The sequence below is a fragment of the Puccinia triticina genome, chromosome 5A, assembly GCF_026914185.1.
Source record: "Puccinia triticina chromosome 5A, complete sequence".
NCBI lineage: Eukaryota > Fungi > Basidiomycota > Pucciniomycetes > Pucciniales > Pucciniaceae > Puccinia > Puccinia triticina.
In genome coordinates, this window is record NC_070562.1 from 1,632,793 (window position 1) to 1,660,324 (window position 27,532).

General features: G+C 43.9%; 6 protein-coding genes across 6 annotated transcripts; 3 read left to right on the forward strand and 3 right to left on the reverse strand.

The window, feature by feature from the left end:
* Nucleotides 1-551: 551 nt before the first annotated feature.
* On the forward strand, nucleotides 552-3,122 carry PtA15_5A178 (uncharacterized protein; the record flags this gene model as incomplete). Its single annotated transcript, XM_053168910.1, has 9 exons — nucleotides 552-593; nucleotides 711-985; nucleotides 1,060-1,150; nucleotides 1,224-1,683; nucleotides 1,750-2,131; nucleotides 2,236-2,443; nucleotides 2,518-2,691; nucleotides 2,767-2,922; nucleotides 3,018-3,122. The coding sequence occupies 9 exons, from the start codon at nucleotides 552-554 to the stop codon at nucleotides 3,120-3,122; spliced, it is 1,893 nt and encodes a 630-aa protein (XP_053020160.1).
* A 1,808-nt stretch (nucleotides 3,123-4,930) lies between these two features.
* On the forward strand, nucleotides 4,931-6,190 carry PtA15_5A179 (uncharacterized protein; the record flags this gene model as incomplete). Its single annotated transcript, XM_053168911.1, has 4 exons — nucleotides 4,931-5,122; nucleotides 5,234-5,358; nucleotides 5,440-6,025; nucleotides 6,107-6,190. The coding sequence occupies 4 exons, from the start codon at nucleotides 4,931-4,933 to the stop codon at nucleotides 6,188-6,190; spliced, it is 987 nt and encodes a 328-aa protein (XP_053020161.1).
* A 1,141-nt stretch (nucleotides 6,191-7,331) lies between these two features.
* PtA15_5A180 (uncharacterized protein) lies at nucleotides 7,332-8,690 on the forward strand (the record flags this gene model as incomplete). The annotated part of the gene is made up of 4 exons (XM_053168913.1): nucleotides 7,332-7,642; nucleotides 7,719-7,814; nucleotides 7,900-8,422; nucleotides 8,547-8,690. The coding sequence occupies 4 exons, from the start codon at nucleotides 7,332-7,334 to the stop codon at nucleotides 8,688-8,690; spliced, it is 1,074 nt and encodes a 357-aa protein (XP_053020162.1).
* A 1,610-nt stretch (nucleotides 8,691-10,300) lies between these two features.
* PtA15_5A181 (uncharacterized protein) lies at nucleotides 10,301-11,460 on the reverse strand (the record flags this gene model as incomplete). Its single annotated transcript, XM_053168914.1, has 2 exons — nucleotides 10,301-10,370; nucleotides 10,493-11,460. The coding sequence occupies 2 exons, from the start codon at nucleotides 11,458-11,460 to the stop codon at nucleotides 10,301-10,303; spliced, it is 1,038 nt and encodes a 345-aa protein (XP_053020163.1).
* Nucleotides 11,461-12,135: 675 nt separating this feature from the next.
* On the reverse strand, nucleotides 12,136-14,384 carry PtA15_5A182 (uncharacterized protein; the record flags this gene model as incomplete). The annotated part of the gene is made up of 6 exons (XM_053168915.1): nucleotides 12,136-12,237; nucleotides 12,349-12,459; nucleotides 12,531-13,324; nucleotides 13,390-13,551; nucleotides 13,625-14,074; nucleotides 14,147-14,384. The coding sequence occupies 6 exons, from the start codon at nucleotides 14,382-14,384 to the stop codon at nucleotides 12,136-12,138; spliced, it is 1,857 nt and encodes a 618-aa protein (XP_053020164.1).
* Nucleotides 14,385-21,129: 6,745 nt separating this feature from the next.
* On the reverse strand, nucleotides 21,130-21,961 carry PtA15_5A183 (uncharacterized protein; the record flags this gene model as incomplete). The annotated part of the gene is made up of 3 exons (XM_053168916.1): nucleotides 21,130-21,411; nucleotides 21,472-21,614; nucleotides 21,703-21,961. 3 exons carry the CDS (start codon nucleotides 21,959-21,961, stop codon nucleotides 21,130-21,132), a joined length of 684 nt encoding a protein of 227 aa, XP_053020165.1.
* Nucleotides 21,962-27,532: the final 5,571 nt, after the last annotated feature.

Genomic DNA, 27,532 nt, shown 5'->3' on the forward strand with positions numbered 1-27,532 from the left:
TGGTAGTGCAGTTGCCATAGGTTTTTTGAATCATATTCAAAAACGCTTTGCGAGAAAGGGCCCAAAACCAGTTGAAAAGAGGTGAAACGTTCCCAGAAACCATTTTACAATCAAGGACATCTAAAAATGGTCTCCAGAAACTTTTCTTGCATCCCTAGTGCAGGGGGGACTGGTGTTAAGTTAGCTTACATACTGTTTGACATAAGTAGTATGTAAATATTATGTAGATATGAAATTCTTGGAGAGTTTGGGCGGGCAGCAAAACAGGTGGAACTGGCAGGGTTTCAGTGTCACCCCGTTTCACCATGGGGTTTTAGCAGGGCTCGCTGCGCACCCCGATATTCCGCAGCTGTCCATGTTGCATGAGAGTGGGTGGCTTGTGGACCCCGCCAGTCACTCGGGGGGTTTCGGCTTTCCCGGTCGGGCTTTGGACCGTCACCTTGGCCGTCTCCGCTCTACGGTCGACAATCCCTGCAAGAATCTACAACTCCAACCCACATATCCTCACCACAGTTTCGATTACCCTTGCTTAATTGTCCATCTTTCTAAGTATGCCCCCATCAGCCTCCAAACAGAAGCGCCTTGCCGAGAAGGTTTGTGTTCTCATCGTCCCCCTCCATTTTATCTGTCACGGACCCAGGCAATAACAGTAATTGACCAATGTTTACCCTGACCCACCTGGTCCTTTGACCAAACCATCTCCCTGATAGGCTGCCAAAAATGCTTCCAAAGGCGAGTCATCAGCTACCAGCTCGACCGCTCCATCGACTCTCGGGACTCCTGGGACCGCTCAGTCCACTGCCACGTCTACCGACGACATGACTACTTCGATGGCTAAGCTCAAGGCTGCAACCGATCGATCTGGTAGTGGTGTCTTGACGTCTGATGTTCAGAGTCGAGATATCCAGATTTCTAGTTATACTCTCAATTACCACGGCCGACTGTTGATCGAAAATGCTGAGATTTCACTCAACTATGGACAAAGGTGCGCTACTCGATCCCCAACTTACCATTTTAATTTCTGATCAGCCCAAATGGATTTTCTTTTTCTTTGACTAGGTATGGTCTACTGGGAGAGAATGGTTGTGGTAAGACCACATTTTTGGAATCGTTGGCCGACCGAGATGTTGAAATTCCTGCCCATATCGATGTGAGCTCATGATGAGTATTCAAGCTGTTCTTAAACGTTTGAAGTCCAATTTTCTCACGCAAACTATTCTTAGATCTACCTGGTCCAAGGTGAAGCAGAACCTGCACAGGTGACTGCGACAGAATTTATCGTCAATTCGGCCAAAGAGAAAGTAGCGCGTTTGGAAAGAGAAATCGAGGAGCTTTCCGTGGCTGACGATGTGGATCAGATGGCTCTCGAGTTGAAGTACGAAGAATTAGAAGAATTGGACCCGTCAACCTTCGAGGCTAAAGCGGGGGCGATTCTTCACGGTCTGGGATTCGACCAGGCAATGATGAAGAAGCCGACGGCAGACATGTCTGGTGGTTGGAGAATGAGAGTTGCCTTGGCTCGAGCCTTATTTATCAAGCCTCATTTGCTCTTGCTAGATGAGCCCACGAACCATCTCGATCTTGAGGCTGTTGTGTGGCTTGAAGCTTACCTGAGTACATACAACCATATCCTAGTCATTACCTCACATTCGGCTGATTTTATGGATACCGTCTGCACAAATAGTAAGTAGTCGCAAGAACACTACTCCTTTGACCCACAACTGATGTTCAAGCTTTCTGCGTAATTAGTCATGGATCTTACTCACCACAAGAAGCTCGTCTACTACGGTGGTAATTACTCCACTTATGTTCGGACCAAGACTGAGAACGAAGTCAATCAGATGAAAGCATATGCCAAACAGCAGGATGAGATTGCCCACATCAAGAAGTTCATTGCCAGTGCTGGTACTTATGCTAACTTGGTTAAGCAAGCTAAATCCAAGCAGAAAATCATCGATAAGATGGAAGCCGCTGGACTAATTCAACCTGTGCTTGGAAAGAAACAATTGCGATTCAACTTTGAAGATGTACGGAAGCTCCCGCCTCCCATCATTGCTTTCAGCGACGTTGCATTCTCATATAGTGGCAAGAAGGAAGACTATCTATACAAGGATCTTTCCTTCGGTATTGAGTAAGTTTTTTTCCCCTTCACACTGCAGCTCTTGGATCCACCTCTCCACATGGACATCGATTTCTTATCATCTCATGTGCACATCTGTGCTCTCTCGTGTGTAGTATGGATTCTCGAATTGCCATCGTTGGTCAAAATGGTACCGGTAAATCGACGCTTTTGAACTTAATCGAAGGCAAACTGATGTCCTGTGAGGGATCAGTGAGCAAGCATGCGGGATTGAAACTTGCGCGATACAGTCAGCATTCTGCAGACCAGTTGCCCTATGACAAATGTGCTATTGAGTACTTCGAGAACAAGTATCACGAAAAGGTACAATTTTCTTGCACTTCTTTACCGGCTAATGCGTTGCACTCTCAACTGACCTACACTTTCGAGAATTCCAGTTCCCCGACAAAGATATCCAGTTTTACCGACAGCAGCTTGGGCGGTTCGGTCTATCGGGCGCTCACCAGACATGCCCCATTCGGCAATTGTCAGATGGCTTGAGAAATCGAGTTGTATTCTCACAGCTTGCCATGGAAACACCTCATATCCTCCTTCTCGATGAACCCACCAATGTGAGCAAATCTCTCATCAAATAGTGGAGATGGATACGTGGTTTTCATTTTGCTTTATAACAAATTTGAACGTAGCACTTGGATATGGAATCGATCGATGCACTAGCACTGGCCATCAAAGAATTCGGAGGAGGTGTCGTAGTTGTCTCCCACGACTTCCGACTGATCTCACAAGTTGCTGATGAGTTGTGGGAGGTCAAAAACAAGAAGATCGTCAACCTTACCAAACAAGTTTCGTGTTTCCACTTGGCCCATTGGTTCGAACCATTGTTATCCTTGGCCGCGCAGACGTTCTAATAGCTTCTTTCCCACTTTTTGACCTCTAGGATATCGATATCAAATCTTACAAGGCGATGCTTGCTAAAAACTCGGCTGCTCAAATTGAAAAAGCGAAACTTGTTTCCAAAGCTAATGCCAAGGGTGTTGCGTAATCAACTACACCCATATACTTACTCTGTTTAGTGTGAAATATGAGATAGAGATAGAAAATTTTTGTATGCAGCCCAAAACCGTCGGTCTTTCAACAGTAAGCACTATGCTCACAAAAACCAGTGGAGAAGATGCCATCCAACTCCAACGATGTTTTTTTCTCATTAATTTTTCATAGAGGTTTTCTTTTTACTTCGTCATATATCATTTCACGACACAAAAAATAAACTGATGATTCTGGACTCCCATCTGTGTGCTCATTTAACATCGTCCCGCCCAATTGCGGTGGAAGTACAATTGGAAGCACATACTACCCCCGCCGACCGCAGCGCAATCAGAGGGTGCGAAACGATCCATTCAGAGAAGTTTGGTCTGAGGGCATCTACATTGTGCTTTTTATGGTCATTTTCAACAGCCTATTCCAATTCGAGTTTCTAAGGCAACTGCAAGTTCTCAGAACCATTGTATCTGGCTATTCCGAGATATATTTACCTTGGAAATCTTGTCATGTTTTCTAGCCACGTCAAAAAAAAAAACTTAGTAATAGTAACAGATAGCAGCTGGTGGGAACGTTACATACTCCAACAAGGGATGTGTTGCAGCAGCAAGGTATTACCAAATAACGATTTCTGCCATGTGGGCTCACTGTGCATTGAAGATTGACTGAAGTGAATGTTGTCAGATTTGAGTTCAAACAAATGTTCTATCATAGTCTCTGCATGTGAGCTGGCACAACCTGGCAGCAGTTTTGTTGTTGTTGCTGTAGTGAGCCCAGCTTATGAGTTATAGTATCCGTATTGTGGAATTCTGATCAATCAATTTTCCAGGTTCCTACATCACTGGTTCACAACCAGACAATTTAGAAACACAGTAGAGCATAGTGATTTATTAAAGCCTTCAAGGCCCTGGGAATACAGGCAGAAAAATCTTGACCAAATTGTTATTAGCACTGTTCACGTAAGCTAAACATCAGCAAGATTGAAATAAAGTTTATCCCATTGTGCCAGCCAATTTGGCTGGGAAAGTATGCTGATGTATATCTCTCACATGGTCATAGATTTCTTACGTGAACAGTGCTATTTGAACCTCAAAATGCACAAGGCACACCTTCTCAATCTTTGAATCAATCTTCTCCATTGTTTATTCCATTGTTCACATAAGTATTTTTACATCTAGCCTAATTGGTATTTTTTACATTATTCCTGATAACTGGATTTCTCCAGATCTGAAATAGTTCTGAATGGGAAAGAATGATTAAGCAATTCTGGGAGAACTCACAAACATCACTAACTGCTCTGAGAAAATGTCACTGCTCTGAGAAAATGTCACTGCTCTGAGGAAATGCCACTGCTCTGAGAAAATGTCACTGCTCTGAGGAAATTTCAGAGCCCCAGAAACAAACTCTTTGAGGAAGACACTGGATAGGGAGAAAAATAACCCCGCCAAAATGGTCAACACTCTAGTCTCTCAGGTCAAAACTATATGATTGTCAATGAGTCCCTAATTTTGGGAGGGCCATTCTGACCCACTGGCTATCCTAGGCTCTCCTATCCTACCGAGAGGTATGTAAATGTTAATCTACGTAGGAACTGGCGAGGTAATCGTGATCAGTGGCAACAGAGCGTAAACTCACTTAAAAAAAAGTCAAGAAATGTGCCGCAGCATGGCGAATCCCTGGGTCGCCTATCGGGTGGTAAACGGGGTTTCCCGACCCTGGCCTGCCCACCGGTGGTCTCACCCGGTGGGTAGCCCTCCCCCTCTGAGCTGGACCCACACAAATAAGCAGAGCCCACCCCTGCCAGCCCAAGCCATGGCCGACTCGTTCCCCCAACCGCTCTCGTTGCCGAAGCCTCACTCGGGTCCGACCTCAGTGACCAATGTCACCGTCCAGCCTCTCCCGCTGGCTGCCATACTCGATCACCATCTGCGTCGGCCTGACCATCAGGACCGAGTCTTTGGCACATTACTTGGTGTGAGGAATACTGAGACCGGGGAAGTTGAGGTAGATAATCAATCCACTTTGGAGGCGAAGAGATCATCCACTTTGTCTCTTTACGTGGAACCTTATTATTTTCCAGACAGCTGATTTTTATTTTTTCCTGTTGTGTCATAGGTTCGCAGCAGTTTTGGTGTTCCATACGCTGCTACCGGGCGAGATGTTGCTGTCGATTCTGATCATCATCGGACATTGCTTGAGTTGCACCATCGTGTCAGCCCCAAGGAAGTTGTCGTGGGATGGTGTGTACTTCTGGTCTTTCTACAATCTGACGAAAAAAAAAAAAAAAAAACTCAATGAAATTTTCTTTTTCGCACTCTCAGGTATGCTACATCACCGATACTCAACTCATTCTCCTCCCTGATTCAAGACTTCTATAATCTCGAGGCAGTTCCTTTACCAGCAATCCACTTGACACTCGATCCAGTCACGTTGACCTTCAAGACTTTTGTTTCCTCGCCGATCGGTCTGACGACTCTGCAAACGTTGAATCTACTGTTCAAGCCGATCCCATGCTCGCTGTCGATCCCTACTGCCGAACGAACGACGATGGAGCTTCTCACAAAACCGATCCTGGGTGCCACCACTTCCAACCAAACCATCGAAAGCGATCTCAAAATCCAGCAATCGAAGATCATGGCTCATCTCAAGGAACCTCTCAAAACCGATCTCCCCATGCATCATCTCCATCATCTGCTCACCAAGCTTAAAAACATGCTCGACCAAGTATTCGAATACGTCCAGAAAGTCAATAAGGGAGAAATCAAAGGCAATAACCAGGTTGGAAGGCTTTTACTCGACACCATAGGCTCCTTACCGCTCGGCCTGCTACGATCTCAAAGTGGATCGGCCACCAAAGGTGGTGATGCCCATTCCCAATTCGAGGATGATTTCCAATCGCACATTGCAGTAAGTAGTCTTATTGCATCCTCTGAAAAAATCTTTGCGGCAAAAGAGTTGTTGACATGATGTTCACTTTTTTCCAATTAGGATGTATTGATGGTATCGTATGTGGCGGCTTTAGTTAGGGACCAAGTAGAGATTTCATCGAGATTGAACTTGCTCGTATCTTGATGACCATCGACCCAAAAAAACAGGGAATTTAAAAATCCCACATGCTTTCTATTCAGGCTCAAGGAAAATATAAATAGAACAAGGATTGATCATGATCCAACAAAGAATGATGAGAAATTATCACGACATATTCATAAACTCAACCTTTTTCTTTCTCCTCCTCTCTTCTTTCCTTTCTCAAAATATTTTGAGACTACAACCGCAACCCGATTTTCAAGGGTGACTTTCATTCTATCGACAAGTTCTTGATTTGCTTGGATAACAAAATCTGTGATATCAACCATTTTCATCACACTGTGGTTCAGAGAGGAAGGTGCCTACATCCATGTGGTAATCAGATCAAAACAGATCTCGTCATTGAGTTCCCCATATTTTGCATTGAGAGGTGCCACCTGGAAGCTGTACTGGGGCATGCCATCAGTTGAACTACATAGTTTAAGCTGGGGATCCACCACAGTTGTTCGTCTATCAGCTTTGACAGGCTGCATTCTCAAGATAGTTTCATACCTGGAAAGTATGAGATTCTCCAAATTAGTGGCCAGCATGTTACATCATTATTTTTAATCAGGTTAGTTTGCTCATGCACAGTTATGCACAATTTTACCATCAGCTGTATAACAAATTGTGCATGGGGAAGCAGCCTCTAAAACGTCAAGCTCTGCTGAAACGCTAAAACTGTCTCATGTGTAATGCAACATATTCCCTGGCCAAGTTGCAGCGGTCAACGTGGACGCTCCAGCTGGTTTGCCTTGTTTAGGCAAGTCCGCTGTGTGTTTTCTTTACGGCTTTGAGCTGCATAAGCGAACCGATCATGATTAGGACGGTTTGAGCTCAGCAGCACGTGGGCTGCCCTATTGAAGATACATCGATGGTGCGATGTGGTGGGAGTAAAGGGATGGTGAGAGGCGGAGTGTGGCCGACTCCCATTGCAGGCAAGTGGTTTGCTTGGCAAGCCTGCGCTTCACTTGAAGTTTGGTCAACACCTGCACTCGCCAACTGCCCTCGAGCATCACCAGCTCTACTCCAGTCAGCCAGCTCAACTACAACACCAGGCCGGTCACCGGAAACCAAGCCGTTCGACGGTGCCCTCATTTGCCTGAAATCGACATCTTATCCCCAACCACCAACGACGTACAACGAAATGGGCGGGAAAGATCTGACACCGTTCGGGAATGCCTTGGCGGGCGCAATTGGAGGGGTCATCTCAAACGCAGTCGTCTATCCACTAGACACCGTCAAGACAAAGATCCAAGCTCAGACAGACGAAGCAGAGGCCGAGAAAGACAGCCTTCCAAGCCCACAACTCAAGCGTCCCAATGCTCCCAACCGGCTGCCAGCCGCCTGTCGATCGACCGCCTTGGAGGTCGTCGTCCAAGTCCTCAAGTCTCAAGGAATCGGAGGCTTCTATCGCGGCTTCTTGGCTAGTATGCTCAACACATTTTCGATGCAGTTGTAAGTCTCGATCAATTATTCATCACGACGGTCATCTAACTGACCTGTTTCTTTGGTTTTCAACTACCTCAATTAGTGCTTATTTCTACTGGTACATGGTCGTCAGGAAGACGTACACCACAAGGTTCCTTCCCAAATCGTCCGGCTCCAAACCACCCAACATAGGCATTATGTGAGTTTGATGAGCTAGTATCCTGAAGGTTTCATTGACCCGATCAGGCTCTTGCTAATCGGGCGAATGGTCTGCTGGTCAACAGAACTGAGTTGTCGTTGGGAGCGCTGGCAGGAGCGATAGCCCAGGTTTTTACAATCCCAGTCTCAGTCGTCGCTACCCGTCAGCAACTAGACAATTCGAAGACCGGAGGAAAATCGTTACTGAAAACCGCATCTGAGATCATCAGAGACGATGGCCCGACCGGCTTATGGCGAGGGCTCAAGCCTTCATTAGTCTTGACCGTCAACCCAGCGATCACCTATGGAACTTTCGAACGATTAAAGCTGCTCACCCTGGGAGCCGAGGGTAAAATGACCCCTGGAAAGGCCTTCTGGATGGGCGCTCTCAGTAAAACTTTGGCCACCGTCGTCACCTATCCTTACATCATGGCCAAGGTCAGGCTACAGGCTAAATACGATACTCCAACCGCCGATGGAGAATCTCAATCAGAAAACACCCCAAAATCTTCGCCTTCCAAGAAACGTCCATCAAAGGAACGCTACAGTGGGGCGATCGATGTCTTAAGACAAGTCTACTCCGAAAAAGGTTGCTCGGGATGGTATCAGGTTTGGCCTAATTTCATTTAACCAGCCCATCAACTATCCTAGAGGCAGAAAGTTACAGTTACAGGTACTAATCAATTGCCATGTTTTGAATTTTTAACAAATATTTCTTTCTTGATACATACAGGGTATGCAGGCTCAGATCATGAAGGCCGTCCTTTCCCAAGCTCTATTGTTTGGAATCAAAGACATCCTTGAGGATTACACCGTCCTATTCCTCATCCTCGCCTCCAACTTTCGAAAATCCCAATTATCCAAATTGCCGAAGTAGTCCAAATCCAATACAACCTGAACCGCATCATCAAACATCTTCTTTGCCCCTCCCGCCAAAAGCAGTTTCCTAAATTGGTATATACATCAACTAGAACTAATATCATTTATTCTCTTAATCAATTCAAGACTTAGTTTTCATCAACACTTGAATATTTACAGCCTGAATCGAAAAAAACAAAACAAGCCTGTTCTAACCCCTTTGTTATTATCATCCCACAAACAAGCAAACAAACAAAAGAGAAAAAAAATGTTAATCGTTTATGTAGTTTGAGATGTTGTATTTTGACAGCCTTTATAGATTTGAGATTTCTTATCTCCTTTTGATGTATGTAAAGTAATATATTGATTGGTTAGTCTCGTGTCCTCGATATCGTCGTAATCAGGATGGTAGTATCACAGCTTCTTCTATGTTTACTCTCCGCATATTCTTTGAGGGCGATGGTTTTGAGTTTTGTTGCTGTGAGATATCCGGATACCTATCAGGGGACTGCTGGTGGCTCAATCTTCAACCTCTGTTGAATTTGGTCTTGGCTTGTTCAGAGGAAGTGTTTAAGTTTGGTGGGAAGTGGGCAGCAAAAGATTAGCCACATTTTTTTCTATATGTTCATGTAAATGTAGTGTGTTTTTAATATTGCACAATCCACACTAACAAACGGGGCTAAACACTTCAGTGACTCTGAATATATCATATCTTGATTGAAAGATTGTCTGATATAAAAAATAGAGCAGAATCATCTGGACTTGGCATGTACTAAAACTCAAAGGCTTGAAAAATGAAAAATATCTAACAGAGGAACTGGACAAGGAGCAAAAGACCAGAAATCCAACAGGTTGATTTTTGATGATTGAATGTGATTTCATCTTGGGTACAAAGAAATCTTTTGATGTTGATTTATGTAACCAAATGGATTCACAGCACCTTTTCTTTGATTGAATTTGTGAGGAAAATATATTATGGATCATATGCACAAGAACTGGTACTTTTCTAGCCTTTCATTCAATTGTTTTATTGAGTAATAAAACAATGTGGAGAAGAAAACCTTGATTTGCATATGGAATCTGTGTTCAATCCCATTTGGAAAGAAAATGTGTTTGAGATACTGATCATCTGAGCTTGAGATCAAATTTTCAATCAAAGGCCACATTCGTTTGAATAGTTCTTTGTGAGAAGATCTCATTACAGTTTTGACCCTATCATTTGGTTTTTGATTATTACAAGCTCTCATTGGAACACTTTTTGAAGCTATTATAAATGCTTCTTTGAGAAGTTTAGAGTTAATATCTTTGCAGGAATCCAAATCTAATCTGGGGGATTTTTGAAGTATGACACCAATCATGTCAACAAAAAAGAAGAATAATGTAATATCCTTCTCAAATATGAACTGCATTTGAGGCCAAGAATGCAAGCCATTTATCAAACCTTCAAGGTTTATTCCAGCCCTTTTGTTCCAAAGTTTATGCCAGAGATGTTTCTTTGACATTAACTCATCCACTGAAGCCTTTTGACTTTCTTCTATAGGGCTGAAGTCTTCTTTGGCATCTTTGAATTTTTCCCCTTGGAGGTCTTTCTCAGTTGAAATTGTATTGGTTTGACCCTGTTTTTTTGCTCTAGATCGTCTTCTCCTGAATTCCAAAAACATGCGGGAAAAGATGCGGTGAATTGATTCGAGTTGGTTTTCTGGAATATAAAGCTCATTACTTTCAGTTTTGAGTGATTTGATGAGTGAAATTATTGATTCCACTCTTTCTTGGTGTTCCGGTCCAGGATATTCCCCCACTGAAAAAACAGTGAGATCTAACCTGAGAATGTCGCTGGGATTGTTCACGGGGTTTTTAACTGGCTCGAGAGTGACGCTGGTCGCAATTTTGAACGCTGGTCTACCATGGAACATCATATCCTGCTGCCGAAAGCAAGGAATCTGGTGTTGGTAGTTGCTTGGACCACTGCCGGATGGGATTGACGTCCGTTTACCTCTTCTCATTGGACTGTGGACCATCAAACCAAAATCAATTTCGTGGCTTCCGTGATTTTTGAAGGTTATGAACGGCGTATTTGATAATTTTTGAATTGAAGAACTCTGGGTATCAGTATCAGTTGAACTTGCAGGATGTTCAATTTTAACCCTTTTGCTCAATTGGGCCATGTCATCCGGCCCAGGATACAATACTCTTGTATTATCAGCGATCTCAGGACTGGAACATTGATTCCTTGGTCCTGCATCAGTCGCTCTAAGAAATGGAGCTATTTCGATGCCAACATTTGATGACAAATTGTTGTCGGCGGGCTCTTCTTGTGTCTGCGCTCGCAAGGTAATTCCATTATCACCGGTGGGTATCCTGGGAGATTGCGAGGTTTCAAACTGAACTGCAGTGATTGGATGTGTTCGATGAGCATTTGTCGGGAACAAATCATACGGACCGGAGGAAGTTTGTGAGGCTGGATTTGATGGGATTGAGACACCGCCATCGCTCGTAGCTGGCCAACCAAAGCCCCGAAAGTTTCTGCCGACTGGGTTTGTTGCTGGTGATTCTTTTGAGTTCGGGTAGGTGGGTTGAACTGCCGTGCTCACCCTTGCTTTATCATAGTCTCGTAAAATCGGTGTCGGAATCGATTGAAGCAGGGCATCGAAGCTGGGGGCTTGATGACCCATGAGGCCTTGCGTATTCACAGACTCGAATTCATACCAAGCTGGGCCTTCTGCAGCTTGGCAGGAACCCCACACCACGAGGCAAAGGCGGAACAGAGTGGTAAGATCATAATGCGGCATTTTCTGAGCAAGGTTTCTAAGTGTCTTTACAAATAGATACCTGCTTTAGCTGGTCTCGTGCAGGACAAAAACGTTTTCGTAATTTTCTGTTGAACTCCATTCGCTGTCCTCCAGGAAATTGCTTATCACAGTGGCAAGCATTTACTTTGACGACGCGTTACGAGACGTGCAAGAAACTAACCGCAGTGGCCAATGGTGGCGTTTGAAGTGAATATGTTTGCTTTTTCCTGACCTCATGGCTCTTACACTTGAGCGAAAGGGGAGCTGCGTGACGAAAATTTAAACACGTTTTACAATCCGAAGGTCATGGGTTATGTTCGATCAGTTCGCTCGTGCATTAAGAAAGACATGTGTATACGCAGAAGTTTAGTTAGATGTGTACAGCATTATTTCAGTTGTGTGAAAATTTGTAGTCGGGATTGATGTAGTTGCATGTAGCAAAGATTGCGCTGTTAAAAGAGATGACTTGGAAGAAGAGATTAACGGCGGGAGAGGCTTGTTGGAGTACCATACTACATGAATACATACGTCTTGGCAGATTGTCGAGCAACTAAAAACAATATTATGTAGATTTGTGACATCACCCTCGTAAATAAATAATTACACAAAGATGGAAAAATGCGGTATTGATGTGGAAAATGGTAGGGATAATACGTGTTGCTTGAAGTTCGCTGTTCAAGAGTTGTCGGAGTTGAGAATCATGTACATAGCTAAATGACTTTCGACGAAGGTTTTAGTCAAGTTCTTGTCGATTGCTTGGGTCTCTAATGCTTCTCTCTGCATCCATTGAATCATCAAGTGGCCGATCATTCAGAAAAGACAAATCACATAAGAGTGAGAAAAAGGTCTAGGGAAAATAAGTAAGGGAGAGGCCGGAGTGGGACTGACCATGGCAAACTGTACTCCTCTACAAACAGCTCCATACAAGTCTTTGAACTTGGGGTGCTGCTTGTGCAGTCCCCGATTACTCAAAGATTCCGATGTAAACTTTCGAATCAACTGAACACAAAAATTAAACACTCTTTCAGCTTTGAGATACAAGAGCAGAAGGGGTAAAGTGAAAGGTGTACCAGTTTGTTCTGCGCCAAGTATGCAGATGTGTCTGACTTCGTCTTAGAGGCTTGTTCGGGTGGGGGCGGGTCCCTTGGCGACTCAACGTTTCTAGATTTTGAGCGGTCTTTCGGGGCCTTGGCTTTGAAATTGGACGTGTCTCTTTGATTAGTCGAGTCCTTGAAGGCGTAGGAAGGATTATCCGGCTGGTTCATGAGTTCAAATGGCGAGTTCAATGTCTCCGGGGTAGGAATATGGGACATGGTTTTGCATCTGTATGACGCAGGCGAGGGTGAGGGTGATCTGCGGGCTTCAAAGCTATTGCCGGTATTTACATCCTCTTCGTAATCGCTGTATTCACCCTCTTCGATAGACGCACGCACATCTGTGAGCTGGTCTCCATATCTGAGTGTTTTGGTGATTGTCTTCATTTTCTTCACCGAATTATTGCTCGCATTGGTTGACTTTCGTTTTCCAATTCGTCTCGGAGATAAAGATTCTGCGTCTCCGCGGGAATTCTGATCATCCGAGTCTTGATCAGATGCAGAGTGTTCTTTGGCGCGTCGACCAGGGGTGTTGGCCGGTTTTCTGATCACTTTGATATTCCGCTTCTGTGAATTTTTGAGATTTGAGATGAAGCTGCTCGGTCTGGACAGATGTGGGCCGGGGGCTTTGGCGGAGGTTGGCGCGACTAGAAATGATGAGCTTGTGGCTTCTGGTGGACGAGCTTGACGTTTCGATGTGCTGAGGACAGTCCCAAGTGATTTCTTGGTCCCAGATTTCGTAGGGTCGCCGAATAGCATGGATGGGATGGCTAAAATGAATTCACCCAATGTTAGGATCTATTGTACACGATGAGTGGTTGGACAGAGTGCTTACCGCGCGGCATCGGATCATCGGGACGAGGGATTCTCTGAATAGTTGGAGGCTTCCGTTGGCCAATGACCAGCTGTAAAGGTACCGGGGCATTGGAGCTTGATGGTTGAACAATCACCTCCTCCACACGACGTCCAAAAATGACTAACTGCTGTGGAATTCGATCTGGATGTTGAGTGTCAATTGGTTGTTTTTCATGACGCACATTATGCCGAATATGGAATAAAGAAAGACTTACCGTCGACCGTGTGATCCAACGTGACAATCAGGGCATCGTGAGTAAAGCCACCAGGAGTGAGTTCACGTTTTCCAAGCTGAGAGATGATCCAAGTATGGGTTTGGCTACATCGAGGATCAACGTATAGTCTGACCTCGGGATCGCATTCGATTTCTGAAAACGGAATTGTCCGGTTTGCATCACTCGACTCGGGATCTTTGCCCTTCAACAAACTGGCCACTTTTGATTTTCGACTACCACTTTGCAGACCTCGGGACGGAATATCGTGGCGTGGTATTGGGTCGAGTGTGAGCTGGGATACCCTGTCGACTTGAAGGTCGCGACCACGAAGCATCTCGAGCTCCAGACAAGTATCACTTAATTTGTGCGAACCGGAATCCGCGGAAAACGGATCGTCTCTGATTTTCGAGAACTGCTGGGGATTGATTGCATGTGCGACGATTGCAAGGCCTATTGGTATGGGAGATGGGATTTTTAAGCAAACCGCATAGACACGTGGGTCATAAAATCTGAACAACCTACCGTGAAGCCTCGAGCCCGCCTGATTAATTATTGAGCCACGCCATAGGAGCCGATTGGAATTGTTGATATGATTGCTACTATTTTCGGCACAAGCGTAGCCTTGAGAAGAGTTGGCCATACCTGCGGATATACACTGGGTGACCGTCGAGATGAAAGACGCGGTTGTCTGCTCGGCATCGATCCGACCACGTCCGGTGGTGACTCGTGAGAAAGGAGGACTCTGACACGCGACCGTCATGGGGCACGCGTGCAGGCGATTTGGAGTGTCCGCAGTGGCACCTCAGCCCTCGGCCTTTGGGGTCCCAGATTGCATGGGAAGTCCTGCAATGATTTCACACACCACAGACCACTCAATTATATGGTGTTATTTTCTACTTTAATGAGCAATCTGGGTCAAATTTTTGATTTGGAAAGAAAAAGCGGGCTGAAGAAGTTCATTTCAAGGATGAATGGAGACATGAATTTTTGAAATTTCAGTGCTGGGCCCAAACACTCCATGAATATGTGATTTCAACGATACCCATCAGTGTTGATTTTTTTTTAGTTTTTGGGGTCTTCTAAGGATGTCAACTGGTCAGTTATGGGTCAAACATGGGGCCCAAACCCAACTCAACGTGAACACCAGGTTGGGTTGGGTTGTGACAAGAATGCAAATCTACTGCCCAAACTAAAACCTATTCATGAGGAGCTGGGTGCGGGTTAGGTCTTGGGCAGACCCAGGCTTTTTTGCTGGGGCAAGCTCAGCAATGAGACTGCATTTAGAGGTCAAGCTCAGCAGTTGTTGATACAGCTTGTGTCAGCTGGCAAGTAAAACCTCTCTACCCCCTAGATAGCTGTATCAGGTTTTACTACACCATCTACACTCATACCAAGTTTCACATATGTTTCACTTTCATTTCCACTATTATTAACATATACTTTATGCTTATATCTAGTGACACCTGTATGATAGAGCTTATAAGCTGTACTCACTGGATTCTATTGTTCCCCAGACTTTCAGAAGAGACAAAAATAACAACATCATTTTATTTACTCATTCCTCTTTATTTGAAGATACATCTACATATCACTGCTTCAGATAGCCAGATCCCTTCATGTCAACAAATCACTGTCTGGATCTCTAAGCCTGAACTTCTCCAAACTTATCAACGGTTGGGTGTGAACTCCTTGGATTCAATCAAAACCCATCTACAACTTGCGAGCCACTGGAAAATCCCAGTCAACTTCCATCAAGCGGATTTTAATCACTCTGGAGAAGCCCACCGCTGATAGCTTGGGTGGAGTGGATCGCTGTGATGTATTTCTTGAAAAACCAGTCAGCATTGTCTTCATCTTGTCAGTTCAATCATTTGCAATCATCCCCCACAGAGAATTGGGACTTTGGATGTGGAAAATCTATAACCAATTTTGCAGAACTCAGCTAGACTGAGCATGCTCAGCAAAAAACTTTTTTTTACAAACTGAGAGAAATGAATTTTTATTCAGTCTGGCAAGTTTTGGGGTGGTGCTGAGTGTGCTCAGTTTAGCTCATTTTTAGAAGATTGATTTTTACTACTGTGCCATTTTTTAAAAAAAATGTTGCTTTCCCAAACCCAAATATCCTATTTTCCTTGGGGAAAAATTGCAGATGATTTTAGGATGTGTTGATTTTGGCTTATACAATTGTGCTTGATTCATAGATTTGGATTCTTTGTCCTCATAGTTTTCTTGTATAAGGGTTTGCTAAACCACATAGAGAGGATCTTTTCTATAGCAGTGATACATACTACTTGCTGCTTGATTGGCACCAAGCCTGCAAGAAGATGAAAAGGGCAAGCGCACTGGGCACTTGGCCTCTTCACCCCCAAACTTGGGCATGTTCCAAGAGACACTTGATGAAATATATTAGCTTTGGCTGGGATAACTAAAATCCATGATCATCTCTGGTGATTCTTAAACCTACAATTTTAGAAACGCTATCCAACCATTTCACTTGAATACTAGTGTAGCAATACTCTAAGGGAATAAAGCTGTGAGAGGGATGAATACTTGAAGGGCTATCTATAGGGATTTGAAAGTAATATGGGACAAGAATAAGAGTACAGAATCTTAAAGAAAAGTGTGGTGGACAAAGTGTTGAGAATATTTATTTCTATGCAAAATGGGTGGGTAAAAAATATATATAGCAGAATGCTGTGGTAAAAAAGACCATGTAATTCTTTATTGTGTGACCAGGTCTATATCTGACAATCTAATATGGGGGAAAACAGCATGGGCCAAAGTGCACTACATGTATCTTGAGGGTAAAATAGGTGCATTTTTGGCAAACCAAAAGATGAAAAAGAGAGTGCAAGGAAACAAGGCAACATAGCAGTTGTGACATGGATTGGGATGCCATGGGTGGAAAAAAACTATGCTGCTACAGGTGTTACCACATAGTGAATTTGAGAAGGAAGAAAAATATATTGGATACTAAGGGGCTTTCCTAATAGTCTGGCTCTTGTTGATGGTTCATTTTCTCCCACGTTGGACCTTGTTTGGTATATATTGAACTGCCAATTTTGAATTACCTTCCTTGAAGCTGGATAAAAAGATATTGAGGCACCTTGGAGAGATGATGATCAAGTCTGATCAACTTTCTGTTGGTGCTTGGAGGTATAAATATCAGGCTGGAGGGTGATATGCACTTGGCTGGTGTGGATCCCTCTAATAACAGTGGGTCACTACTTTAATCTATGATAACCGGGGCTGTAGAGTAAAGTAGCAAACTGCACCTAACATTTTTACAGTTATTCACCAGGTGTGATTTTGACACATTCTCAAGAGAGTGCCATACCCTAACCTTTTTCCAGAACTGTGCTGGATGCTTTGGGTGAAATTAGTGTAAGAAATAATGAAAAATTATTGAACTCATCCACAACTGTTCTGCAACTGATCCTGGATTCATCCATAAATAATCCAGAAGTCATGCAGAAGTCCACTGGAACTCAACCGGAACAAAGCTGAAACCACTGAGACACAATGGCCACAATCTAATCATAACTCAATTTGAACCGTTTGTTGATTGGGATGATTTCTTGGGGTCAAATTCATATTATTCACATGCTCATGAAGGTGTTCATTGTTCTCACTTTGCTAATTTTTCCCTCATGCATGTGCATAAAAGGTTTTTACAAATTGCAGGCTGAGCATCTTTAAGATCAACAACATTTTCAGCTATCTGCTAGTCCAGACAGTGCAGAAACTGTCAATCCCGCTCCAATTAGCCTTCCAAAGAGTTTTCCTGTGAGGGAGAACACTGAAAGCAAGTGACACGCATATGAAATGGATCAAACAAGCATATCACCAAACATATAGTACAAGTAGAAGGAATTCCTCAGATCTGATTATATCAAGCCCACTACTTTGTAGTCTTTCAAACCCCTCAAACACTGAGATTGGGGCCTTTGATCAATCTCTTTCCTTTTCTTTCTTTCAACTTTTGACTCTGCACCTCAACCTTGCCAATACAAGGTAAGCTCGAGTTTCAGGTTTCCTTTCTCTCTCTATCCAACTCGTAGGAGCGCCTCTATCCTCTGTTTGACCAGAGTCAACAGCCCCTCCCATAGGAGGCGTGGTTTTATCCTCCCGCATAGGCGGTCAAGTAGAGCTCTGACTAGCGTGTTGTGATAGCCAGAACCTCTTTAGTTTATTCGCACCAGGTGTGATTTTGACACACTCTCATACCGTACCCTTTTTCTGGAACTGTGCTGGATGATTTTGGTGAAATTGGTCTAAGAAATAATGAACACTGCTTGAACTCATCCACAAATTTTCTGAAACTGGTCCTGGATTTATTCATAAATCATCTAAAGTCATGCAGAACTCAATTGGAGCTCAATCAGAGCACAGTTGAAACCTCTAAGACACAATGGCCACAATTAAATCATAAATCAATTTGAAATGTTTGTTGATTGGGATGATTTCTTGGAGTCCAATTCATATTATTCACATGCTCATGAAGGTGTTAATTGTTTTAACTTTGCTAATTTTTCCCTCATGTGCACGCGTAAAATGTTGTTACAAATTGCAGGCTGGGCCTCTTTCAGATCAACAACATGTTCACACCAGTTAGAATGATGTGAAAGGCCACTAGTAAAGTAATGTGTTATCAAGACAATTAATGTGTTACTGAGCAATGAAGGTTCAAATTAGCCCTCATCAAGCAGGGCAAAAATGTATTGAGCAATGAAAGGCCAAATCAGCCCTAAAATGGCCTTTTGTTGCTCAATATATTGGTCAATATCTGCTGCTCTGCGCATAGATATTGTAGCGGCCTTGGAAAAACACTTTCCCAGAACAATATCAATATCACACCACATTTCCCCGTGGCTACCAGTCAGGTTAGCCTAGAGGGACCAAAAACTGCTACAATAATGTTACAATATCAATAACCGTAAAGTAGGGACCCACTGTTGCCTCTAAGATAGATTTCTGTGTGATTGATGAGATTTCAATTAGTCTTACCACACCAATAGACTCTGTTTGAGTTTTTTTAGAGCCTAATTCAAAATCCCAGTGATGATGCTGTTTTCTCAATGTATTCAAATGATATTGTTATATTTCTTTTGTTGTAGTAAATATACACTAGAGCTGTACTGTGAAGTGAATATCCTAGCTGAGACAAGATTTCCAAGAGATGGTGTAGAGACTGTAAAATGAAGATGTGTCTGGTGAGAGTCAAACTCACGGCCTCAGCTATGCTGAGACACATACTAGAGTGCTGCCTTTACCAACTAGGCTACAGACGCTTGTGGCTGTCAGCTGGGTGGTTGGTTGGTAGTGCTCATGGGTCGATCCGACAGCCCTCCATACTGTGGTGATGCATCATGGTAGCAGACTAACAGACAACTCAACAGATGGCACCACCAGCATTGCGCTGCTTGTCTAGTCCCATATATTTATTTCTTAGTGACAGGCATTTCCAGATGGTGCTGAAATTCCCTCTGGTGACTGGACCTGTACAGTGTAGATCTTCATCTATTGGTGAATTTAGGTAAGCCATAACAAAAGTAAATGAGTGATCCAGGTAGTTGTTTTGTGAAGCCAAAAGTGGGTCAGCTATGCTAACCATAGCTGTTAGTGTAGTGTAGCACAGCGCAAATGGGCTATTTTTTAGTGTAGCATTAGCGCAATTGCGCACATCTGCGCTAACGCTACGCACACAGGGTGCAAAGCTATTTTAGCTTTTAGTGTAGCGCTACGCTGCACTACAGCGCTTTTTGAGGTAAAAAAGGCCTTTTTCCGCTGAAAGCACCTTAGTGAAACATAGTGTAGCGCTAACGCTAAACAAAAATTGGTGCGCTGTTAGCGCCGCCAAAAATTGGTGCAGTGTAGCGACGCTAACACTATTCATAAAAGACCAGCACTTTTTGCTGTTACGCTAAACTTTAGGGCTAAAATAGCGTAGTTTAGCACAGCGGCCCACCAATATTCATGGCTTGTTTGAAATTCAATGGTCCACTTGCATTCATAGCTTGTTTGAAATTCAATGGCCCACTTGCATCAAAAAATTATGGAACATAGTTGATAATTAAATCTACCATAGCATCTTGTATTTGTACAGTTTCTCTTTCTTCAAGTTGCCAAGTTGGAGATGTAAAACCTGAACAATTAGATTGGTATTTGGAATTTTTGGAGCTGGATTACATATTTAAGAAGGAAGCAATTGCTGAATTCAAGAAGGAATTTGAAGCACAGATATAAAAATACCATCCTTTTGATTTGGGCAGATAAGCGACCACATAACCTTTGAGTGCACATTTCTCAAGTTTTTTTTTGCTTTTCCACGGGAATTTGAACATAAAATACTGACCCAAAAGCTTTTAGTTGGTCAAGATTTGGCTTGATGTTAAAGATCTTTTGATATGGGGTGACATTGCCACTATTGCTGTTTGGGATAGGTTGAGAGTGTAGCATTCCCCAGTGAACACCATTTCCCAAAACATTTTCTCTAGTCCACTTGGGAGCAGAAGAGTCTGGCCCATCTCTTGAAGTGTCATGTTGAATTGTTTGAAGGACCTGTTTTGATAGTGATGGTATGCAATGGATTGTTTGGTTGTGGTGAGAACAATCAAAACAATACTCCATAGCTTGAATCCAAATTACACCATTACTTTTTCACCTTAGTTGGTGTGATATTCCTTCTTAATTTCTTTTTTTTCTTGATTCACAGTAATTTTAATTTCTTTCTTCCAGTTTCCACTCCTTGTTTTGGAGTGATTTGTTTGCACTCCTTTTTATTGGAGTGAAATCCCCCACCCACCACCATTTTTGGAGTCTCAATGTGTCCACTCTGAATTTTAATTTTGTCAAATGAAATGGTGGAGGACTTCCTGTCAATCTGGAAAGTCAGATCTGAGCTGTCAGATTTCATATTTTGCAGGGCTAGGTCCCCAAAGCTCCCTGCAGTGATCCAGAGTTCCAGATTTCAGATTTCCCTGTGAAATCTGAAATTCCAGATTTATTCAAATTTGACAGGACGTCCTCCAGTAGTGCAATTGTAGTGCATTCCAAGAATTATTGGAGTGCACAGTGCTCCACTCCAAAAAAAAAAGGAGTGTCTGATTGGCCACTGCAAGAAAATGGTATTTTGAAGTGGCTGGTTTGCCACTCTAATTTCTTTGGAGTGCAGAACTGCGCAATCCAAGAATTCTCACTTTTTTGGAGTACACATGGCAATTTTTGGTAACAGTCCAGGTTTTAATTTTTTGCCCCCCCCCCCCCTGCCTCGGCAGCAACGGTAGGCATGAAAAACGTAAGAAAAATTGGGAAACACTCAAAGCGTACACACAAAAGGTGTATGAATGAGGTCAAAAAATGTATAAATTTTGTCAAAATTCTGGATTTTACATTACAGTCATTTATAGAGGGTTTCCTGGGTCCTCGTGTGATGAAAGATCATGATCTTACGTCGTGAATGTAGTCATGGATGGGCATGGGAATGTCAGACTACAACCGGATGCTCAATCGCCATCACGCTCAAAAAACTCGTCATCTTCCGCAGCAACGTTAGAGGGTTCAAGTTCGTTGGCATCCTCGGTCATATTCTGATGGTCTTCTTCTGGGGTGTTTGTCAATTCTCCGGATTCCATCGAACGATGGATGAAGGTTCGGACATAATTCCTCAATGAATCGGGGTCCTTGCTTGAAGGGGCAGTGTCGGGAAGCGATGAGGTGGTAGCTTCATGATCTTTGTATTCCCCGCCAGGGCAAAGGGAAACGTACTTGAGGTGATTGGGGTAATGCTGTAGAAAACCGCCCAGTTTAGATTCGTATCGGTCGAAGGTAAGGGTAAACTTACATACCCGGATGTAATTTAGGTCTATGCGAAGTTGCTGGGCTTCCAGCTCGAGCTTCTTCTTCTGGCTTTTTTTTGGACTTTTAGTCGAGTTGAGTTGGTCTAGCTCAGTGATAACCTTTTTCAGTCGCCGAGCCACTTTCTTCCGATCTAACAAACGTTGATACATCACAAAAGACAATAATTGGCGCGCTGAAACTTGGCCAGAAAGGTGACGGTAGAGATCGGAAATGCTGACCGAAAAATTTGATCCGGTGATACTTGATTGCATTGCGACGTTCCTTCTCTTTGCTTGGAGCATTCTCTATCACCGCCTGGATCTGAGATATTTTTTTCTCCGTTGTGCTCCTCAGTTCTGGACTTAGACCTTCCTTGAGCAGCAGTCGTTTTGCTTGGCGGAGTTGACTCTTCAGTTTACTGACTCCGAGAATCGGCCCGTCGGGAGTACTAGATGCACTGTTTACTCGTTTGGAATTATTTGATCCTTTTTTGGCCATCCTGACTGAAGTGATCCGTTTATGGGTGACTGAAGTGATCCGTTTATGGGTGAAGTGATCCGTTTATGGGTCCAACTCGAACTTAACCCAAGTCCCTCGCTGCTGCGGGCGTCTGGTCTTGCGAAGCAAGCCTCCGATAGCCCTCGGCAGGAGGGACCCTTTTTGGTTTGCCAAGAATCTGAGTTTGGCTGGGAGGAATATTCAAACCTCTCTAACTCCTTGCCACAACAACATTTTTTGGAATAAAATTGCTGAGGTTGAAGGCTAGCATATGCCCGTCCAACCTACATAATTTGAGTCATTTCACAAAACTCCTTCCACCCCGGAAAAAATTCCCAATAACACTACAACATTGGAGGACTTCCCGTCAATCTGCAGGCCTCTGCTGAACCAGATCTGCAGCCAGAAAACCATAATTTTTGCGGGGAAATGCTGTCCCAGGGGCTGTAGATCTGGTTCTGCAGGGTCTGTAGATCTCAACGGGAAGTCCTCCATTGGATTTTGCACTGAATGGGTCTGTGCTCACCAACTCAGATTTCATAGTTCTTTCTATACTTGCACATGTTGAATATCATTTGAACTGGAAAAAATAATACTATTTTCTCCTGCACCTCCTTCTTCCAACAAGCTAATAATTACACAGAAGGTTACAGGAGATGACCAGTAGAACTGATGTACATAGTGCACCCAAAACCCAATCTTGCTGTGCAAGTTTGGGCAGGTAGGGTCTAAGTCCCTCCTGATGGAGGCTTGCTTTGTGAGTTCAGCACCAAAGTCTTGAGGGACTTAGTTAAGGGCCTGTACCATTGGGCATGAAAATTGAAATTTTCCAAATTTATTTGCCTCAAAATTTCTTGGGACAAAAACTGAGCCTGGCCAAAATGTAGGCTGGAGCCCAAATGTGAAGAATTTCAACATTTGAACCCACCGCTAGCTTTCCATTTTTGTGTACTGGGCAAAAAAAGTTGAAATTTTCCAAAATTGAGGCCCATGGTACAGGCCCTAAGTTTGGGTCCAATCGCATGGTGTCTCTCCGGCACAAAAGTGCATTTTGGATCAACACCCCTGTGCACACAGCCAACAAGGCCCCTGAGGCGCAGTCAGGGCTGCGGGGCTATGTACCACGGGGCCTTGGGACGCCTCCTATGGTCTTTTGTTTTAAGTGCAGCTTTGATTTAACATTGTGCACTATGTAGTCTATGCATACACATCTTAGGGACAAATGATGACAAAAGCTTACTGCGCGGGTATGACAGGACCCAGGAAAGCCCCTATGGAACACAGGGACAAAAATTTATGAACTTCTTGCCAAAAACCAAAAAAACTATGCACCCCAAATGTATGAATCGTCATTTTGACCAGTAGAGGTACTCGCCTCAAATGTATGATTTTCTTTGAGGGCAAGGGGGGTAGTAACCAAAAATGTATGGGAATCAGGGGATCAGTGATGACTCTAACCCCCCCCCCCCTTGGGAGCAGCATCATTGATGGCAATAGCTCCAGGTGACTGTCAGTGTGGTAGTAACCTGATTACCCAGACATCATAACTGCTCAAAAAAGTATTGCTGGGAGTATTTCTTCACAGTGGCATAAAAAATACATACACACGTAATCTGTATGAAATTTTTGACCAAGATCTGAACCTAGGCACAAAATGTGTATGAATGATCTCCAAAAATGTATTAATTTTTCAAAAATATGGGAATTTAGGTTACTGCGTTCAATGGGGGCTTTCCTGGTTCCTGGTATGTCACGCAGTAGTACAAATGGAAATTGAATGGGTCTTTCTGTCATGGGTTTCTACTGGAAGTGGTTTTAGAAGAGGAAAATGGAAAGAAGAAAAAAGGAGAAAAAGGAGAAAGAAGGAGGGGGAGGAGGCAATACAAAAGAAACAACACGTGCAAGAGCGGGAGGGGGTCATTTTTGGGTTCCCTTGGACTCTTCTCCCTTCCAAAATTGGGGGATCCTGGCCAAGATTTGGACAAAGTTTTTGGTGGCCCTGAAGGCCCTGGTATTGTGGAGGAGGTTTCTGGCCATGATTTCTGTAATTCTCTTGTTGTGGAAGATTTTCCTGGCTAATGTTCTAGCCCTGGTGGACCTGGAACAAGAAAAAATATAATGATCAACTGTTTTGGGGACCTCAGGGAACCCCACACCTTGTGCAGATTGGGTATGGCATCCTTTTGCATTCAAACTGAAAGGTGTTTCAAACTACATGACCTGATCAGAGTTGGTGGATTGCTGATTGGACGGGGAAGAGCGCCTGCGGAGAAGCCTTCCATAATTTTTCTTTACGGATCAACATGGTCTTCTCAGTTTCAATGCTGCCTCTGATTGAACCATCTAGGAAGGCGGGTTTCTGGGCCTCTGCCGCAAACCTCTTACGGTCCACAAACCGTATCCAGACCTCCGTGGAAAACCATGCCCCAGGAAAAGGTGAGCCTTACCCCGCCGGTTGGCAGGGTACACCCGTGTTGCAGAAAGTCCCGTGGGATATACAGCAATGGCAGAAAAGCTTGCGGTTGGGTAGGCCCAACTTTTGGGCTGCTGAGTTCAGCGTCAAAGCCTGTATGGCTTCTTTATGTCAGGAATTCCATCAGAATAAAAATCCCAGTTTCTTTTTTTTTGAATTTGGGGCCTCACGGGTTGCACCATCTGACTTTATGTCAATCCAACCCTTTGCCGCACATCATGCCCTGGCCCCATGGCCGGGCCGGCAGCCTCCTCAAGCTGACCCAGCCGCCCAAAGGGGTTTCAACTCCCTGTACAGTGAAGCTGTACAGGTCTGTGGCTGAAATGCAGAAATCATTTTCAGCCACACAAATCAGCAAGCTTTTCTGCCATTGCTGTACCCAATTCCCATGGTTGCAGGTACATATGTCCACAGGTGAGAATAAAATTTCCAGGTAGGGCGCAGTGCACCCCAGTATGTTTTGGGTGCTTTGTTCCTTGAACCAAAGCTTTGACCTCTTTTTTTATTTTTCATGATAAACCAGTGCTGACCTCTGATACCAACAATGCTGCAACTGCCAAGCTAATTAAATTAGCCGTGCTAATTCCCGACTGGATGGATCCCTCTGGTCAAGGAGGTGTACACACCTGACCCAAGGCATCCCAATCAGAGGGCCTCTTTTGCCAGAAGGATCCCTTCAATTGAAGAGGTTTAAACACACCTCTGACTGTAGGAATTCCACTCAGAGGTTTGTACTACTCCTTGACCTAAGGGATTCCTCCTGTCAAAGTACATCCCTTTTCTGAAATGAGGAAACCCTCCAGCCAAAGTGGTCTAGACATCTCTGATGAGGATTCCTCTGGTTTGGTGAAAGAGATGTGCATCCCTCTTTTGACTGCAGGGATTCTTCCAGTTGAGGGCTCAATTGCTCTTGGCAGGATACAGTACTCTCTCAAAGGGCAATTGGCAAATATGTGGTGAGATCTATTAGCCCACATTTAGTCATTCCTCCCTTCTGAGTTTGCAGGAAGGCACCCCTCAAAGGAGGGACTTGGCAGTAAATGGCCAATTTTGGTTTGGAAGCTGAGGACCACCTCAGCCCATTTGGCTGGTGTCAAACTTTGACACCACAACATCCTGTGTATCAAATTGGCTGCCCAGGTCCCATTACCATAGGAAAGCCCTGCATCTTGCCTTCAAGGCTACATAGACCAATGTTTTTAACTCAAGCGGTTTTGAAGCTAGAAAGTTTGTAACATCATCTCTTCAAGATTCTTGGATTGATCACACATTGGTACGTCTGTGGTAAGTACATGAAAGGTCTATACACATGCCAAAGTGGGTATTATCAAGCTCTTGCGCACTGCATAGATTATAACAATAATGGCTTCCATACTATGTGTTTGTCATGGTACAGGAAGGATACAGCTGTACTGTACAGGAGCAAAACAAATGGTAATTCAATTTTTGGAAAAGAGCTGAGCTTGTTTTTTGAAAGGACATCCAGCAGAGCTAAGGGGATATGGATGCATGATGGATTGATGAATGGATGCGCAAGAGGTCAGGCTACAAGGCCGTACCAGCTTTGAACCAATTGGGTGAGTGAGTGATATGCAATCAATGATTTAGTCAAAAAATGGGGGTGTTGACCGAGCCTAAGGCCCGTCAGCTTCCACGCCAGAACCTACCGCTTGGGGGCAAGCATCTGTGTGAGACAGAGATCCTGTGGGGCTCTCCTCCAGAGAGGCTGTGTTAAGCTTGCTATTATCCGCAAGTTTCAAGTGAGATGGAAGGCTTTCAAGCATCCATTTTTTTTGTACACATGCCATCACATGACCTAACTGCCCGGCGCAATGCGCAGCTCGAGCCGTACTACACCCGAGGTTAGAGTGAAGAAAAGCATAGCACGAGACTGAAAAAAGCAGGTACAAAACTTTTGAGAATTGCCTGACCTGGAGTGACCAATGTCATCAATTGTATGTAGGTGGTTTTCTGATACGGTTGACAAGGAATTCTGTCCACCCACGCAACAAGCAAGGTACTCGAACAGAACACCACTCGTGTAGACGTCATGAGCATTCTTTTTTCCCCCTTCGTCCTGCGTCCATCATGGAGCATATTTGTTTTTCCAATGATGTGACAACGCTCTGCGGAGGTGACGTCGCAGCTTTCTTGCACAAACAATATTAAATTTTTCAAGCCACTGTACACAAATCAACGGACAAGTAATACTTGCGAGCGGAAGAGGTTCAATTGTAAAGACATGAAGTAAATTGTAGAGTAAATTGCATCCAGTAAGTATGTACAGATTTAAAACATCGATGGAACTTGCGGGAGCTTGCGGGGAATTGACTGCAGAGTGTATGATGTCCTTCTTGGCCGAAACTTGCCACACGTTGCAATTGTATGCGATCCATTGGATCGCATTTAAAGGCCGTTGGTTTCGGTTCCTGCCCTCATCTTCCAGGTAGGATATAAATTCATCCCGTCTTCCTCGATTATTCAAGCTTATTTATAGGGTAAGCTACAGCACACCGGCCGTTTTACATTATGACATCCTTTTTCCAATCCATCTTGTCGCACCAGGAACTTCTGACAGTGATTTTGAGCGCTCATTCCATGTTTTCGCCCCACTTCAGATTCGTTTTTGCCAATCTAGCGCATCGTGTAGATCGATGTCTCGCGTCTCATTCGTTCGAATGTCGCCTTTTAACCTGATATTTCTCAGCTGTTTGATTGCGTTATCTGTCATCTCGGGAAGTGCTGGCAAGGTAACCCTATCTCATCAGAATTGACCACAGGTTTGAAAAGATCGAAATTAACATCATCAGCATCTTCATCTTGCAGCTCTTTAAAAGTCGATCTCCCGGGCAGGTTTCCCGCGATTCCGGTACAAGGCTGATCCACCAGAGACGTTTTTTACCTTCTTCTGGATCCGAAAACTCGAATCATCTTGTCCGTCGTGAAGCAAAAGGCAAACCATTTTGATAGATCACATAATATTTTCTTCATCAATATTTACATAAAGCATAGCATGTTCTGAACCAGGTGTGCACTGAATATTAAAATATTTACAACCACACATAAACCTGTGAAACAAGTGTGTTATTTCATTTCAC